This window comes from Euleptes europaea, chromosome 17 (assembly GCF_029931775.1).
Source record: "Euleptes europaea isolate rEulEur1 chromosome 17, rEulEur1.hap1, whole genome shotgun sequence".
Classification (NCBI taxonomy): domain Eukaryota; kingdom Metazoa; phylum Chordata; class Lepidosauria; order Squamata; family Sphaerodactylidae; genus Euleptes; species Euleptes europaea.
In genome coordinates this window covers 11,245,290-11,261,030 of record NC_079328.1, presented here as the reverse complement: position 1 = coordinate 11,261,030, position 15,741 = coordinate 11,245,290, and the positions used below count along the sequence as shown (strand labels likewise).

At 47.1% G+C, this 15,741-nt stretch overlaps 1 protein-coding gene across 1 annotated transcript in view; it reads left to right on the top strand.

Annotated features, from left to right (window-relative positions):
• The window catches only part of SLC4A9 (solute carrier family 4 member 9), a 54,523-nt gene that overhangs the window by 32,653 nt on the left and 6,129 nt on the right, over positions 1-15,741 (top strand). The window contains exons 15-17 of the mRNA XM_056862899.1: positions 4,556-4,717; positions 14,149-14,327; positions 15,078-15,150. Coding sequence (XP_056718877.1) covers positions 4,556-4,717; positions 14,149-14,327; positions 15,078-15,150 — 414 coding nt within the window. The remainder of the gene's footprint in view (positions 1-4,555; positions 4,718-14,148; positions 14,328-15,077; positions 15,151-15,741) is intronic.

The window sequence follows — 15,741 nt, the reverse complement described above, 5'->3', positions numbered from 1 at the left end:
GTCAAGTCACAGCTGACTTATGGTGACGCCGTAGGGTTTGCAAGGCAAGAGAAGATCAGAGGTGGTTTGCCATTGCCTGCCTTTGCATCATGCCCCTGGTATTGGAACTAGATCAATACTAAATAAGCCTGGATTACAATCCCCAGGGAGCAGAGAAGCAAGAGGAAGAGACGGAAGGGTTAGAAAGCAGAGTTGCCAACAGGCCTGGAGGGGAAAAAATGATCTGTCCTTTTTAATAGCTTTAATGGCCTGCTATTTACCAGGGGTTGTTCAGCTGCTAATTTCCATACATTAAGCCTCCGTTAAAGGGACAGGACATTCTTCTCCAGGCCTGCTGGCAACTCATTAGAAAGCAGGAGGGTGAGGATGAGTTTAGAAACATCAGACACTCCGCATTAATACCCCAACTGTAGGTGAGCTGGCAGCCGCTGCTAAGTGCCTGGGAGAAAAGGTTGTCTTCTCTCCCCCGCCTGGAATAAGAACTGGGCCATCTGTGTTTTCGGAGAGTGGTGCATTTGCAGGGTGGAGAATGAGAGAAAGAAAGGTCAACAGCCATTTTAGAGAAGGACCATGACTTGTCTCACTTCCTAGGAAGCCCCTTCACTTCTGGCTTTTCTCTAAGAACAGGAAGAGCCAAACCTCAGGTTCTTCCATGCGGGGGGGGGGGGGGAGTTATTTAGGCTTGCCGACCTCCGGGTGGGGCCTGGAGTTCTCCCAGAATTACAACTGATTTCCAGACAACAGAGATGTTAGGAATAAATGGGTGATCTGGAGGGTGGGCTCTGGCCTTGCATCCCTGCTGATGTCCCTCCCCTCCTCAAACCCCATCCTCCCTAGTCTCCACCCACAAATCTCCAGGAGTTTCCCCAAGCCAGAGTTGGCAACCCTAGTTTTGTCCCCTGGGAGACCTTTGCCAGAGGCAGGGATGACTTGGTCAGGGCCAGTTCCAGGTTTCCGTGGGCTCTCGGCAGAGAGGGCCTGGGGGCTCCCTCCCCTCCTCATGCTTGCCACTGCGGCCCCTGACACACCTACCTGCCCACCTACCTGAGTTCTCCTTCCCCACTGCCAATCCACCTGTTCTCCCCCCACTCATGTACTCATTTTCCAGTCCTCCCAACGCTCATCCATCGGGTTGCCAGGTTCCTGTTCGCAACCAGTGGGAGGATTTCGGGGTGGAGCCTGAGGGGGTGGGGTTTGGGGAGGGGAGGGATTTCAAGGCCATAGAGTCCAATTGCCAAAGCGGCCATTTTCTCCAGGTGAACTGATCTGTATCGGCTGGAGAGCAGTTGTAAAAGCAGGAGATCTCCAGCTGCTCCCTGGTGGTTGGCAACCCTACTCATCCACCCTTCCCTGACTCTGGGGGTGGTGGCAGCAGGCCCCACCAGAAGGCCTGGGCCTTGGCAGATGGCCCAACTCCAGGGTATGTTGACGCTGGCCCTGGACTTGGTTACTGGACATCCCCCACATGTGTGGGAGTGTTTGTAGCAGGCAGGCAAGCTAGTCCTTGACTAGCTTCAAGGACAGGACTTTTGCTGCTGAGGAACCAACGGCGTTTGGAGGCCCTGCGCTGTTTCCCTGAGTGTTGGTAATCACTTCTCTTCCCTTGCTAGGGTTGCCAGTTTCCAGGTGAGGTTCTCCCAGAAATACAATTGATCTTCAGACTACAGAGATCAGTTTCCTGAGAGAAAGTGGCAACTTTGGGAGGTGGAACCTGTGGCATCGTATCCCGGTTGAGCTCATTCCTCTCCCAGCATGGTGTAGCGGTTAAGAGAGGTGGACCCTTATCTGGAGAACTGGTTTTGATTCCCTGCACATGAGCGGCGGACTCTGATCTGGTGAACCGGGTTGGTTTCCGCACTCCTCCACGTGAAGCCTGCTGGGTGACCTTAGGCTAGTCACAGTTCTCTCCAAACTTTCAGCCCCACCTACCTCGCAAAGTGCCTGTTGTGGGGAGAGGAAGGGAAGGCAATTGTAAGCTGGTTTGAGACTCCTTAAAGGTAGAGAAAATCAGGATATAAAAAAACAATTCTTCTTTCGCAAACTCCCTCCTCCCCTGGTACTCCACTCACACCTCCAGGAATTTCCAAACCCAGAGTTGGCATCCCTCTTCCTCACAACATGTCGCTTAAACAAGCATGTTACAAACATCTGTACCATAGATTCTTTTCATAATCCATCCCTGTTCCCAGGAGGCCAAGGATCTGAGTCTGAGGAGATAAGTAGGGTTGCCAACCTCCAGGTAGTAGCTGGAGATCTCCTGCTATTACAACTGATCTTCAGCTGATAGAGATCAGTTCACCTGGAGAAAATGGCCGTTTTGGCAACTGGACTCCATGGCACCGAAGTCCCTCTCCTCACCAAACTCCGCCTTCCTCAGGCTCCGCTCCCAAAAACCTCCCGCCGGTGGCAAAGAATGACCTGGCAACCCTAGAGATAAGGCAGGATAAAAGTATTTCATATAAATAAATACATAAATAAAACTGGATGTCTGTGGAGGCAGCTAGGGGGCTCTAAGAGAAAATTCTGTACTGCCTCTCTCCAAACTAAAACAATCCAGGATTCACTGAGGAAAGCTGTGACACTCAAGCTCCTTAGAGTTTTCTCTACTTGTAAGGAGTGGTGTGTGTGGGGGTGCGAACCCCCATATGTGTGCGTATGTGGGGTGCGAACCCCTATTTAGCCAGTGTTCTGAGGTGCTCTTCTCAACTGCTTTGCCTCCAAATAGCTCTGGGGTAGGTCCTGTCTGCATCTGTGGTGCCAATCTGAGACCTGTTGTGCTCCTCGGCCTATCCAGGCCGCTGCCAGAGTCCCTGTGCCAAAGCCAGCCGTCGCTCAATGATAGTGCATCTGCTTGGCACTCAGAAGGTCCCAGGTTCAATCCCTGGCATCTCCAGTTAAAGGGAGCAGGCAAGTAGGTGGTGTGAAAGTCCCCCGCCTGAGACCCTGGAGAGCCATGGAGAAGGGCCGTGGCTCAGAGGCAGAGCCTCTGCTTGGCATGCAGAAGGTCCCCGGTTCAATCCCCCGCATCTCCAGTTAAAAGGACTAGGCAAGTAGGTGGTGTGAAAGACCCCCGCCTGAGACCCTGGAGAGCCGCTGCTGGCCTGAGTAGACAATACTGACTTGGATGGACCGAGGGTCTGGTTCAGTGTAAGGCAGCTACATGTCTTACGGGGAGGGGCCATGGCTCAGTGGTAGAGCCTCTGCTTGGCATGCCGTAGGTCCCAGGTTCAATCCCCCGGCATCTCCAGTTAAAGGGGCTAGGCAAGTAGGTGATGTGAAAGACACCCTGGAGGAGCCATGGAGAAGGGCCGTGGCTCAGAGGCAGAGCATCCGCTTGGCATGCAGAATGTCCCAGGTTCAATCCCTGGCCTCTCCAGTTAAAGGGACTAGGCAAGTAGGTGATGTGAAAGACCTCTGCCTGAGACCCTGGAGAGCCGCTGCCGGTCTGAGTAGACAAGACTGACTTGGATGGACCGAGGGTCTGGTTCAGCGTAAGGCAGCTTCATGTGTTCATGTGACCACGAGATGGTTCCCCTTGGTAGCGAAGCAAGAGGCAGGCGGCTCACGTCCGGGCTTGAGTTTCCCTGCCGCAGCAGGACTGGGTGTGGGAGGTTTAGCAGCCAGAGCGAAAGCGGCGCTCTCTGCCTGCCAAGGGAGGGGTGGAGGATCTCCCGGCCTCTCCTCAGAAGAGGCAGCAGAGCAGCAGGTTGCCCGCTGGTGGCGAAATGGCAGGGCTGGAGGGGGTGGAGGGATGAGAGGATAAGAAGACCGGAGCTGGGACAGAGTAGTGATATTTCTGCTTGAACTTCCCCGTCCTCCTGGGTCTTCAGCAATCGACACCTGCCCTTTCCCCTGCGTGGCTTGCAAGGGGTGGGGGAAAGCTTATGTTAATTAAACTCCCCAGAAGCGGCATCCCTGGGCGGAGATGGGAAGGCCCCGTATAATTAGCCCCATTTTGGAGAAGCCGAAGCCGAGCATCAGAGGAATCTTGTGACTCAGGGAGGATTGCCTGGGTCCACATGCCCATGCTCAACCGGTTATGTGATGCAAAACAGTGCTCGCGCCTCCTTTGCATGGAGAATTTGTACCAAGGGAACTGAATGCACGTTTCAGCTGAAGCCATAAAACCCAAACCAAGAGTCAACAAGATGCTTTGGGAAGGCAACAGCCCCCCCCCCCGACACACACACACATTTAGTCTCTTGGGAAACTTTGTCCTCTTGGCCAGCTGGCTAAATGGGAGTCAAGTAGGGTTGCCAAACTCCAGGTGGGACCTGGAGGTCTCCCAGAATTACAGTTGATCTCCAGACTACTGGGAGAAAATGGCTACTGTGGAGGGTAGAATCTATGGCATTATACCCTTCCGAGGCCACTCCCTGACCCTAGGGTCTACCCCAACCCAAAGTTGGCAACCCTACATTCAAGTTACAGAAGTCTTCTTTTAATGGGTCCTGAGCAGAGACCCGATGAAGAGGCATTGGTGTAGCCCAATTCTGTTGCCTGCCCGCGCCCCATCCTGTACTCTCCTAACCTCCAATACCCGTTCCCTCTGCAGCCTACAAACCCCACCCGAGGCTGGGTCGTGTTTCCCTTTGGAGCAAACCCCTGGTGGGTCTGCTTGGTCTCTTCGGTACCTGCCATCCTCGTCATCATCCTCATCTTCATGGACCAGCAGATCACAGCCGTCATCCTCAATCGCAAAGAATATAAACTGCAGGTCAGTCTTGGGGCCGGGCACCTGAGGACATCGAGGGCTTCTCTGGCAACGGCTGTTCTGGAATCAGAGGTCTGGGGAGGAATGAAACTCTGCACAGATGGGCTGCACCAGCAAAGATGAAGGCAGAACAAAACAAAAGATGCACAGAGAATCTTCAAATATATAAACGGTGTTTATTTGATAATCCCAATGCGTTTTGCATCAAAACGCTTCCTCAGGGGATCAAACCTCGCTTTCAACAACAGCTCAAAAAGTTCCTCAGACTGCAACCAAACTAGTTGAGAAACTTCTTGAGCCGTTGCTGAAAGCAAGGTTTGCTCTCCTGAGGAAACGTTTTGAGGCTAAACGTCTCGGGATTATCAAATAAACACTGTTTATATATTTGAAGATTATCTGAGGAATTAAATAGTCAGGAAGCCCAAGCATCTGCTGGGTGCCTGGTCTGTCTCCATGCACGGTACGCTGCAGATTATATCGACCAGACATGTTCTGGTGCTGGTTTCTGCAGCGGGGCAAATAGCAGCTCTCCAGAGTCATTTCCGGTAAATGGCATGGAGGGAAGTCTTAGGCCCCCTTTCTCATGCTATGTGGTCTTGATCCAGACCTGACCCCTGCACCCCTGGGATTTAAGTTCGCCATAGGGAACTCACCAGGCACATCTCATCCAAAATCCTTGTGCCAGACCTGGGGAGCACATGAGGACAATGCAACATGTAGTAAGGCCCTGCGTATTAGATATCTGCACATGGGAGGATGGGGCTATCCATGGCTACTAGTCAAAATGAATACTAGCCATGAATGCATACCTATTCTTTCCAGGATCAGAGGAGCATGCCTATTATGTGAGGTGCTGTGAAACACAGGCAGGACAATGCTGCTGCAGTCGCCTTGTTTGTGGGCTTCCTAGAGCCACCTGGTTGGGCACTGTGTGAACAGACTGCTGGACTTGATGGACCTCGGTCTGATCCAGCAGGGCCTTCCTTATGCTCTTTTTCCCGTTCTCAGCACTGAATGCAGCTACAAGGCTGCAACTTCACACTTCCTTTGCCAGAGAGAATCTCTGTGCTACCAGGAACTGGTTCCTCTGGTTGGCTTGTCTGATTGGGAGTGCCCGCCATTCCTCTGCTGTGTGGCTGCTCATCCTTGGCAGAACATATTTAGCTTGGCCACCTGTTGTTAGTGCTGTTTTTCCCCAGACTCCTGACACAGCAGGAGCATCAGGGCAGGGTTACCAGCTCTGGGTTGGGAAATACCTGGAGATTTGGGGAAAGGAATCTGGGGAGGGTGGGGTTTGGGGAGGGGAGGGTCCGCTGCAGGGTATAATGCCATAGACTCCACCCACCAAAGCAGCCATTTTTTTTTATCTTGGTCATCTGAAGATCAATTGTAATAGTGGCAGATCTCCAGCCGCCACTTGGAGGTTGAACTGAATCCCAAACACACAGCACAAGAGACCAAATAATTATAATATATTTCAACAAAAATATCTATACATGACCTAATATCTGCAAAATCTACAAATCTATCCCTATGATACCATCTATTAAACAAAAATGCATCTGGTAAGAACAAAGTATCAATGTCGTCCCGTATGATCTCCCAGAAAGGGAGGAAAGTCCGTTAACAGGAATCCGCGGCAATTTTAAGGCACTCAGCTTTACGAACGTAGGGAAAGCCCTGCTGGATCAGGCCGAGGCCCATCAAGTCCATCAACCTGTTCACACAGTGGCCAACCAGGTGCCTCTAGGAAGCCCACAAACAAGATGACTGCAGCAGCACCATCCTGCCTGTGTTCCACAGCACCTAATATGAGCTTTCCAGCTCAATCATAAAGGTAGCTGATTGACCTTGGGCCAGTCACTCACTCTCAGCCCAGTCTACCTCACAGGGTTGTTGCTACACTGAACCCTACTGAATACAACCCTTTCCCCAAATATGGAAGACAAACTCCAGGCCTAACACATTCAGCAGAATAAGTCTAGTGTTGCCAGCACCCTGGCTGCAAATCCCAAGTGATCACCCAGGCCGGAAGTGAAATCTCACACACACAAACACACACCACAGCACTCTAGGAATTTTCTCAATTCCTATGGTATTACCATAGAAATTGGGAGAAATGCAATAGTGTCACGTGTTGGGGCTGTGATGTCCATGACTTCAGTTTTCTCCCTAACGCCGCTCACTTGATTGAGAATGGGTGAATGAGTTGGGGGACAGGATCTCCCCCCAAAGGTGGGGAAACGGGAAGATTATTTATGTGGTGCACTCAAGAGTGGCTTTGAGATAGAATATGTTAGGCCTTAACAGTTCAAGCAGAACAAAATGGCTTCTTCACATTGGGTTGCCAACCTCCAGATGGTGGCTGGAGATCTCCTGGAGGAAATGGATGCTTTGGAGGGTAGACTGTATGGCCTTGTATCCTGCTGAGTCTAAAAACCTCCTGCCGGTGGCAAAGAAGGACCTAGCAACCCTACTGAGCCCTGCTGTAGTGTGGGAGAGGTGCAATATAAATCTAAAATATACATAAATAAATAAATAAATGGGAGACAGCCCACTTCTAAATTATGAGAGTTGTTTGTAAGACAATGGAGAGAAATACAAAAAACCTATAGAGAAACCGAGTTGTGGAGTCTATGGAGCATTTGTTTACAAATTAATATATGGAGGAGTGTACATTGGACAGGAGGCCTGCTCGTTTCGTGTTGCCTGTGTTTCCAGGGGGTAGAGGGGATCTGCTGGCATGAAGTGAGAGAAAAGCCACCAAACTCTGAGCAGAGGTTTGTTAAAGGAATCTGGCACTATGGAGAGGTGGAAGGCCAGAGGAAATCTTGAGGTAATCATAATGCACCCTCTTATGGTGGATGTGCATACCTGTATCATACCAAAGTCCACATTTTTGTGATTGTGCAATCCTATAGAAAGGTGTGGAAGGTGTGCATGGAATCCTGATTATTTTTATTGCCAACCGTTCTCCGTGTTGTTTTCCTGACTTTCTGCAGACCTGATTTATAGTGATTTGGCATTGGAGGGGAGGGAGCTGCCACAGGCTTAAACACTAGGTTTGCCAGTCTCCAGGTACTAGCTGGAGATGTCCTGCTGTTACAATGGATCTCCAGCCGATAGAGATCAGTTCACCTGGAGAAAATGGCCACTTTGGCAATTGGACTCTATGGCCTTGAAGTCCCACCCCTCCCCAAACCCCGCCCTCCTCATGTTCCACCCCAAAAATCTCCAGGTATTTCCGAATTTGCAGCTGGCAACCCTGTTAAACACTCAAATGCAGCATCAGCCTATTCGGGCTTTTCAGGCCTAGTTAGGGTTGCCAGGTGGGTGGTTTTGTTCGGCGGGCAATTGCCTCCCAATTCACCCAGCTGCTCAAGAGTGAGGATCGCACACATGCGTGGCCGCACGTGACGTGATCACATCACTTCCGGGTTTACCCCTGGAAGCGCTGCATTGCTGTGGCCGCTTTGCCACTCAAACCCCCAAAGCTCCAGCGTTTGGGGAGTTTGATTGCCAAAGCAGCCATGGGGATGCGGCGCTTCCGGGGATAAACCCGGAAGTGACGTAATCGCGTCACACACAGCCATGCACACGTGCAGTCACCCCAGCCCCAGCCCCCAAAACCTCCCCCTGATGGAGGGGGGGGGAACCTGGCAACCCTAGGCCTAGTGCCCATTTACATTGTCCTCCTTGCCTTGCGGTAGCACAGTTGTGATCCCAAACAATAAAATTTCAAAAATCAAAGAAGCAGCTGCTGCAAAGATTAAGTCTCCCCCCCCCTCCCCTGCAGTGAGAACTGACTAATTCAGGGCTGGTTTGAGATGCCCCAGCCATGTGTGACTTAACAGGAAACAAGGGGAGGAAAGGGGCATGAGAAAGCAGAGCTATTCCTAAGTGGGACTTCTTTGTGAGTAAACACATAGTAGGATCCTGCCCATGGGGACAGGCATGGCTGATTTAGGAGGAATATAGCAGCAGATTAAGTGCCAAGTGGAACAACTGCTCTTATGCCACTTCCAACATGCCTGGACAAAATAAATGCCCTATCCCTTTAATAGAGAATAACCCATTAAGTCTCTATTGAAGGGATGGGGCATTTATTTTGTTTACCAGCTGATGTTATCTCCCTCCCTGCCACAAAAAGCTTCAGCTGCCCATTTCCACACATTGTGTGTGTGAAATGCCGTCAAGTCGCAGCCGACTTATGGTGACCCCTTTTTGGGGTTTTCATGGCAAGAGACTAACAGAGGTGGTTTGCCAGAGCCTTCCTCTGCACAGCAACCCTGGTAGTCCTTGGTGGTCTCCCATCCAAATACTAACCAGGGCTGACACTGCTTAGCTTCTGAGATCTGGCGAGATCAGGCTAGCCTGGGCCATCCAGGTCAGGGATTCCACACATTAAGGCTCTATTAAAGGGATAAGACACTTTTCTCCAGGCCTGTTGGCATCCGGATTTCCAGCTGATGGAAAAGGAGCACTTCAGAACACACAATATATCTACTGTGGAAGCAACCAAATGTAGGATGAGATTTCAGGCAAGTTTTTGATGTGTTAAGTGCCATCAAGTCGCTTCCAACCTATGGCAACCCTATAAATTAATGACATCCAAAATTTCCTTGCTCAGTTCTTGCAAAATGAGGGCCCTAGCTTCCTTGATTGAGTCAATTCATCTCACGTAGGGTCTTCTTCATTTCCTGCTGTCTTCAGCTTTTCTAAGCCTTATTGTCTTTTTCAGTGACTTATCTTCTTGTAATGTTGTAGCGAGAGATTCCCTTCCACATCCTATTAGAGGATCGGTACTAAACAATTTTCAAGGTTTGCCTATGCAAAACTGATTAGCAGCAGAGTTCCCCAGGACTTATCACATTAAAGGTAATTTACAACCTTTAACTCTGATAATACAAAAGAATAAGGGGGTTGAGTTCAGTTCTCTGAACAATTAACTATCAAACCAGACAGAACACCTATATAAACTTTTATCTTTTATAAAAGATTCTTTTTATTAAGCAAGACAGAAAAAATATAGGCATGTAAAAGTTAACCCTACAGTTACAGTGAAGATAATTGATAAAATTATCACAATTCCTAGCATTGCTTAATCATATTATAGCAAGTAATAGGTTTCAGCTTTTTTCTCATTGTTTTGAGGGATTATCAAAAAGTCAAAGTTACCCAAAAATCTCACCTAGAGATCTCACCTATTCGTCTGAGACTTCCAGCAAGAGAAATCTGATTTGCTCATCACAGGAGTGCGTATTTATAGAAAAATATCAATCTTATCTTTCTCTAAATCTAATCTATTATAATCATGTGATCATATCTAGATATCTGATTGGTAATAACTAAATAGGAGATAAGCAACATAAGGGCAAATAAGCCATTCAGCAGGTGTATACGAGATACATCTGATACAGCAAGATAGGAAGGCCAATCTCAACTCTATTAAAAAGCAATTAATCTAACTTTTTTCTGTAACTTTCAACTAACTGTCCAAGATGAAAATAGCTCTAGGCAATACAGTTCACTGACAGTTGAAAAATGGGTGAACTCTCCATCAACTTGCAAAGTCAGCAAGAAAAGAGGAGTGATATCATTGTTACCATTACAATGGGACCAAAGTACGATAGCCTCAATTTAGTCATTTTAGCTTCTAGGGACAGTTCAGGCTTGATTTGATCTAGATTTCACTTATTTGTCTTTTTGGCTGCCATGGTATCCATAAAACTTTCCTCCAACACCACATTTCACATGAACCAACTTTCTTCCTGACAGTTTTCTTCATGGTCCAACTATCATACCTATACATAGTAATATGGGGAATTATCTTGATCTTGGTTACCAGCAACACATGCTTACATTCAAGAATCTTTTCTAACTCCTTCCCAGTCTCAGTCTTTTTCGGATTTCTTGGTTGCAGTCTTGGTTGATGATGGAGCCAAGGAATAGAAAATCTTTAACAGTTTCAGTTTCTTCATCGCCATCCTTAAAGCTCCATAGTACCCCAGTAGTCATTAGTTTCGTCTTCTTGATGTTCAGTTGTAATCCTGTTTTGGCACTTTCTGTGTTAACCTTCAGCAGTAGTCGTTTCAAGTCTTCACTCTTTTCTGCCTGTAATGTGGTGTCATCTACATATTTCAAACTGTTAATGTTCCTTCCCCCAATTTTTACTCCACCTTCATCTAAATCTAATCCCGCTTTTCTTATGATATGTTCTGCATATACATTGAAGACATAAGTTGATAAAATACATCCTTGTCTGACACCTTTGCCGACTGGAAACCATTCTGTTTCTCCATGTTCTGTCCTAACAGTAGCCTCTTGACCAGAGTATAGGTTAAGCATCAAAACAATCAGATGTTGTGGCACAACCATTTGTTTTAAAACCAACCATAACTTTCCATGATCCACACTGTTAAAAGCTTTGCTGTAATCTATGAAACACAAGCTGATTTCCTTCTGAAATTCTCTTGTACACTCTAGTAACCAACATAAATTTGAAGTGTGATCTCTAGTGCCTCTTCCTTTTCTGAATCATCTTGAACATTTGGCATTTCTCATTCCATATATGGTAACAGTCTTTGTTGTAAGATTTTGAGCATAATTTTACTCGCATGAAAAATCAGGGCAATTGTCTGATAGTTGCTGCAGTCTTTGACGACTACTTTTTTTGGAACTGGAATGTAGAATTTCTAGTCTGTGGGCCATTGCCATATTTGTTGGCATATTCTTGTTTAGATTTTGCTGGACTCCATTTCTGTGGCTTGGAATAGCTCTATTGGTATCCTATCTGCTCCTGGTGATTTGTTTCTCCCAATTGCTTTCAGTGCAGCTGTCACTTTACTTTCTAAAATTGTAGGTTCTTCAGAAGATTTTCTTCGAAGGAATCTGTCATCCTTTCATCTCTTTTGTGTAGTTCTTCAGTGTATTGTTTCCATCTTTTCTTTATTTTGTCCTATTCAGTTAATGTATTTCCATGTTGATGTTTCAGCATGCCTAACCATGCTTTAAATTTCCCTTTGATTTCTTGAATCTTGTGGAACCTATCTCTTGTTCTTTTCTATTTCTTTACACTGGTTGTTAACAATAGTTCTTGGTTGCTACGTGCAAGTCGCTGGAACACTGTATTTAGACTTCTGATTCTATTTCTGTCACCTAATACTTTTGCTTTTTTGTCTATTTTTAGTAACTTTAAGAGTTTCATCAGTCATCCATCAAGACTTTTCATTTCTTTTGGCTAAAGGAATAGTCTTTGTGCATTCTTCCTTGATAAAAACTCTGGTTTCAACCCATAGTTCTGCTGGTTCACATTCACTTGCACTTAGTAATGCAAATCTGTTCTTTATATCATCTTTCAACTCTTCAGGAATGTTGTTTAGATTGTAGTTTTTTCCAGAGGGAAAAGTATTCTTTCAATTAGGCTTCATTCTCCTTTCTACTACAAAGTGGATGTGAATCTATCTTCACAAAAGTTTTATCTTTTTTGCAACATACTTGCCTCCAGCATGTCTGCTGTGCGTGATTCCATGTTTTCCTGACTGTTCAGTTTTGCTATAGTAACTAATTAGATATCGCTAATAGTTTAAGTATTTTCCAAGGATGTTATCCATTGAAGAAGAAGCGCTGTTGGAAACAGCTCTCTCTCTTACTGTGAGCTCTAGCCCTGCGGCAAAACCATAAACAGATTCCAGCAGACGGCAAGTCCACGAAAGCAGTTTTATTTGGTTAGGATCGACAGGTTTCAGAAGCCATATTCAAAAGGACACTAGTAAGGGGCAAAGGCAAGGTGCAGAGCATATATGGAAAAGCAACAGGAGATAACTGGTAACCTAGGCAACCCCCCTCCCAGAGGAAGGAAGGAGCACTTGGCAATTCCCACACTTGGGAATTTATGAAGACTAAACACGGGGCACAGATTGGCCTTGGACAGAACAGCACAACAGCACCTGGGAGCAGCACAATCGCACTACCGCATACCATCCTCCTGGCTTGCTCCTGACATCTACTTTCCTGTCTTCAGCAGTCCTTTTCTTTTGTCCAGTGTACATACCCTGACAGATGATGCTAGGCAGTGGCCTTTGACAGATAACAGATTTTTAACCTTATGATTTTATTAATGTGAATGAATGGCAGCTAAATGGGGATTTGCAAATCTGTTGGGTGGGAGAAGAGAGGGGCAGAAGAGGCCGACAGCTGTGGCCCAGGAAATAAGGAACTTGTGAAGTATAAGGAAGAGAGGGGATTTGGAAACTGGTCTGAGCTGGCAAAGGCTTTTGTAGCAAAATAAAGGAGAAATCCTTGGCACCTGAGAGACTTAACACCATTCATTCCAGCATGAGCTGTTGGAGTCAGAACTCCCTTCTTCAGATTCTGTGAAGGGAAAATCATTTTCCATACTTGAATTGGGAAAATTGCAGAAGGAGAGGAGGTAAAGGAAGAAGTTTCAGGCAGAGAGAGATGTGGTGTGATTCCTGCCCCTAATCTTTCATGTGTGCTTCTATGTGTAAGGGACTAGAATGGATCATGTTGTTATACATAATGGGTTCCAGTCTCTCTCTCTCTCTTTCTTTCTTTCTCTCTCTCTCTCTCATAGGGTGCAGAGAAACAAAAGTATAATTAAGTAGGATAAAAAGCAATTAATAGAGGAAGAAACAGTCTAAAGCATAAGAAAACTAATTGACATCAGTAAAGGGCTATAGTGTGATATACTATAACATTTAAGTTATAGTATGATATATAAGTATATGTAATGGGTATGTACGGTATGGTATGATATATAAGAGATAGTATGAAACAAATATACATAATGTTAAGAACGCCTATTAAAGTTTCCAAAAAGTGGGTCCTGTTAAGCGTATAGAAATAATAGTTGGTAAGAAAATTCAAGTCCCTGTTTAAGCCAGGATAACAGAAGGTTTTTAATTTCTTGAAGAGTTCTAATTCAGCCCTTTCCATCTTTTGTGGCACTGATGGATTGATTGTTCAAAGACTCTTCATAATACTTTCCCTTACTGAGCTGATGCGGAAGGAGCCTGTTCTAAGAGGGTTCTGTGGAAAAGCTGAGTGTAGCTACCATAACATGTGTGTGTGGATCAGACAGGGACAGACTATCCTTGGAGTTCACTAGGCTGTTTCTGGAGTATGCATTAGTAAAGGGAGCTAACAGCTCTTCTCATGCCTCCAATCTACTGCAAGAGAGAAGGTTTTGGCTGCTAGGCAGTCAACAATTACATTCTACATCCCTGAAGATGACATTGCTGAAACTCCACTACAAGCAGACTGAATTAAACAAGCTGCATAACTTATGGAAATGTTATTCTCCCCCAAATAAATCAATGGAGTGATTCATGGGCTGGAAAATAAAATGCAGGGCTTGAGCCTGTTTCCTCCAGACAGCCTCTCTGAGCATTAACAACATGGTCTGATTGCAGAAAGGGGCAGGATTCCACCTGGATTTCTTCTGCGTCTCCCTTCTGATGATTTTCACCTCCGTCATGGGCTTGCCCTGGTACGTGTCTGCCACAGTCATCTCCCTGGCCCACATGGACAGTCTGAAGAAGGAGAGCACCACGTGTGCCCCAGGGGAGCAGCCGAAGTTCCTAGGAATCAGGTATTGTGGTTGCACCTTCCATTCCGCTGCGAAAAATGTGCTTTTGCAAGCCGTGTTGTCTGCCACGTTCCCCCTTTTGTGCAGCTAGAAGAAGAAGAGTTGGTTTTTATATGCTGACTTTCTAGGGTTGCCAACTTCCAGGTACTAGCTGGAGATCTCCTGCTATACAACTGATTTACAGCTGATAGAGATCAGTTCCCCTGGAGAAAATGGCCGCTTTGGCTATTGGACTCAATGGCATTGAGGTCCCTCCCCACACCCCACCTTCCTCAGGCTCCGCCTCAAAAACCTCCCGCCAGTTGCCAAGAGGGACCTGGCATCCCTACGACTTTCTCTAGCACTTCAGGGAGAATCAAACCGACTTAAAATCACCTTCCCTTCCCCTCCCTGCAACAGACACCCTGTGAGGTAGGTGGGGCTGAGAGAGCTGTGACTGGCCCAAGGTCACCCAGCCGGCTTAATCTGTGGGAGTGGGGAAACCAACCCAGTTCACCAGATTAGCGTCTGCTGCTCCTATGGAAGAGTAGGGAATCAAACCCGGTTCTCCAGATTAGAGTCCACTGCTCCAAACCACCTCTCTTAACCACTACACTGCACTAGACAATTGCTGGGCCTGCTAGAGAAGAGGTGTCAGGATCCAGCCTCCCTTCTGCTGGCTACCTGCTTTCTATAGAAGCAGTTGGGTGAGAAAGGCAGCAGCAGACACCAGGGGCAACATGGAGGTCTAACCACAGGCGCTCTTGTTTGCAGGGAGCAGAGGGTGACTGGGCTGATGGTTTTCCTTCTCACCGGACTGTCTGTATTCTTGGCACCTGTCCTCAAGGTAATGCGGGCTTTCGGAATCTGGACGTGTTGATTGCAAAGAGGGAGGGATGTTTGTATATCTGTAGCACATGCTAAGTTCTACAGATTTATTCCTCATGTAAGAAAATGTCTCCCAGTCTTACCTATAGCCAGAGTGGTATAGTGGTTAGACTTACAGACTGGGATCTGGGCGACCCAGTTTCAAATCCCTCCTCTGCCTTAGAAGCTTGCTGAGTGACTGTGAAGAAGAGAGAAGAGCTGGTTTTTATATGCTGACTTTCTCTACCACTTAAGGAAGGCTTACAATCGCCTTCCCTTCCCCTCCCCACAACAGACACCCTGTGAGGTAGGTGGGGCTGAGAGAATGTGGCTAGCTCAAGGTCACCCAGCTGGCTTCATGTGTAGAAATCAACCTGGTTCACCAGATTAGCGTCCACCGCTCATGTGGAGGAGAGGGGAATCAAACTTGGTCCTCCAGATCAGAGTCCACCGCTCTCAAAACCACCACTCTCAACCACTACACCACGCTGGCTCTTTGGGCCAGTCACACTCAGCCTAACCTACTTCACAGGCTTGTTGTGAGGATAAAATGGAGGACAAGAGAATGATG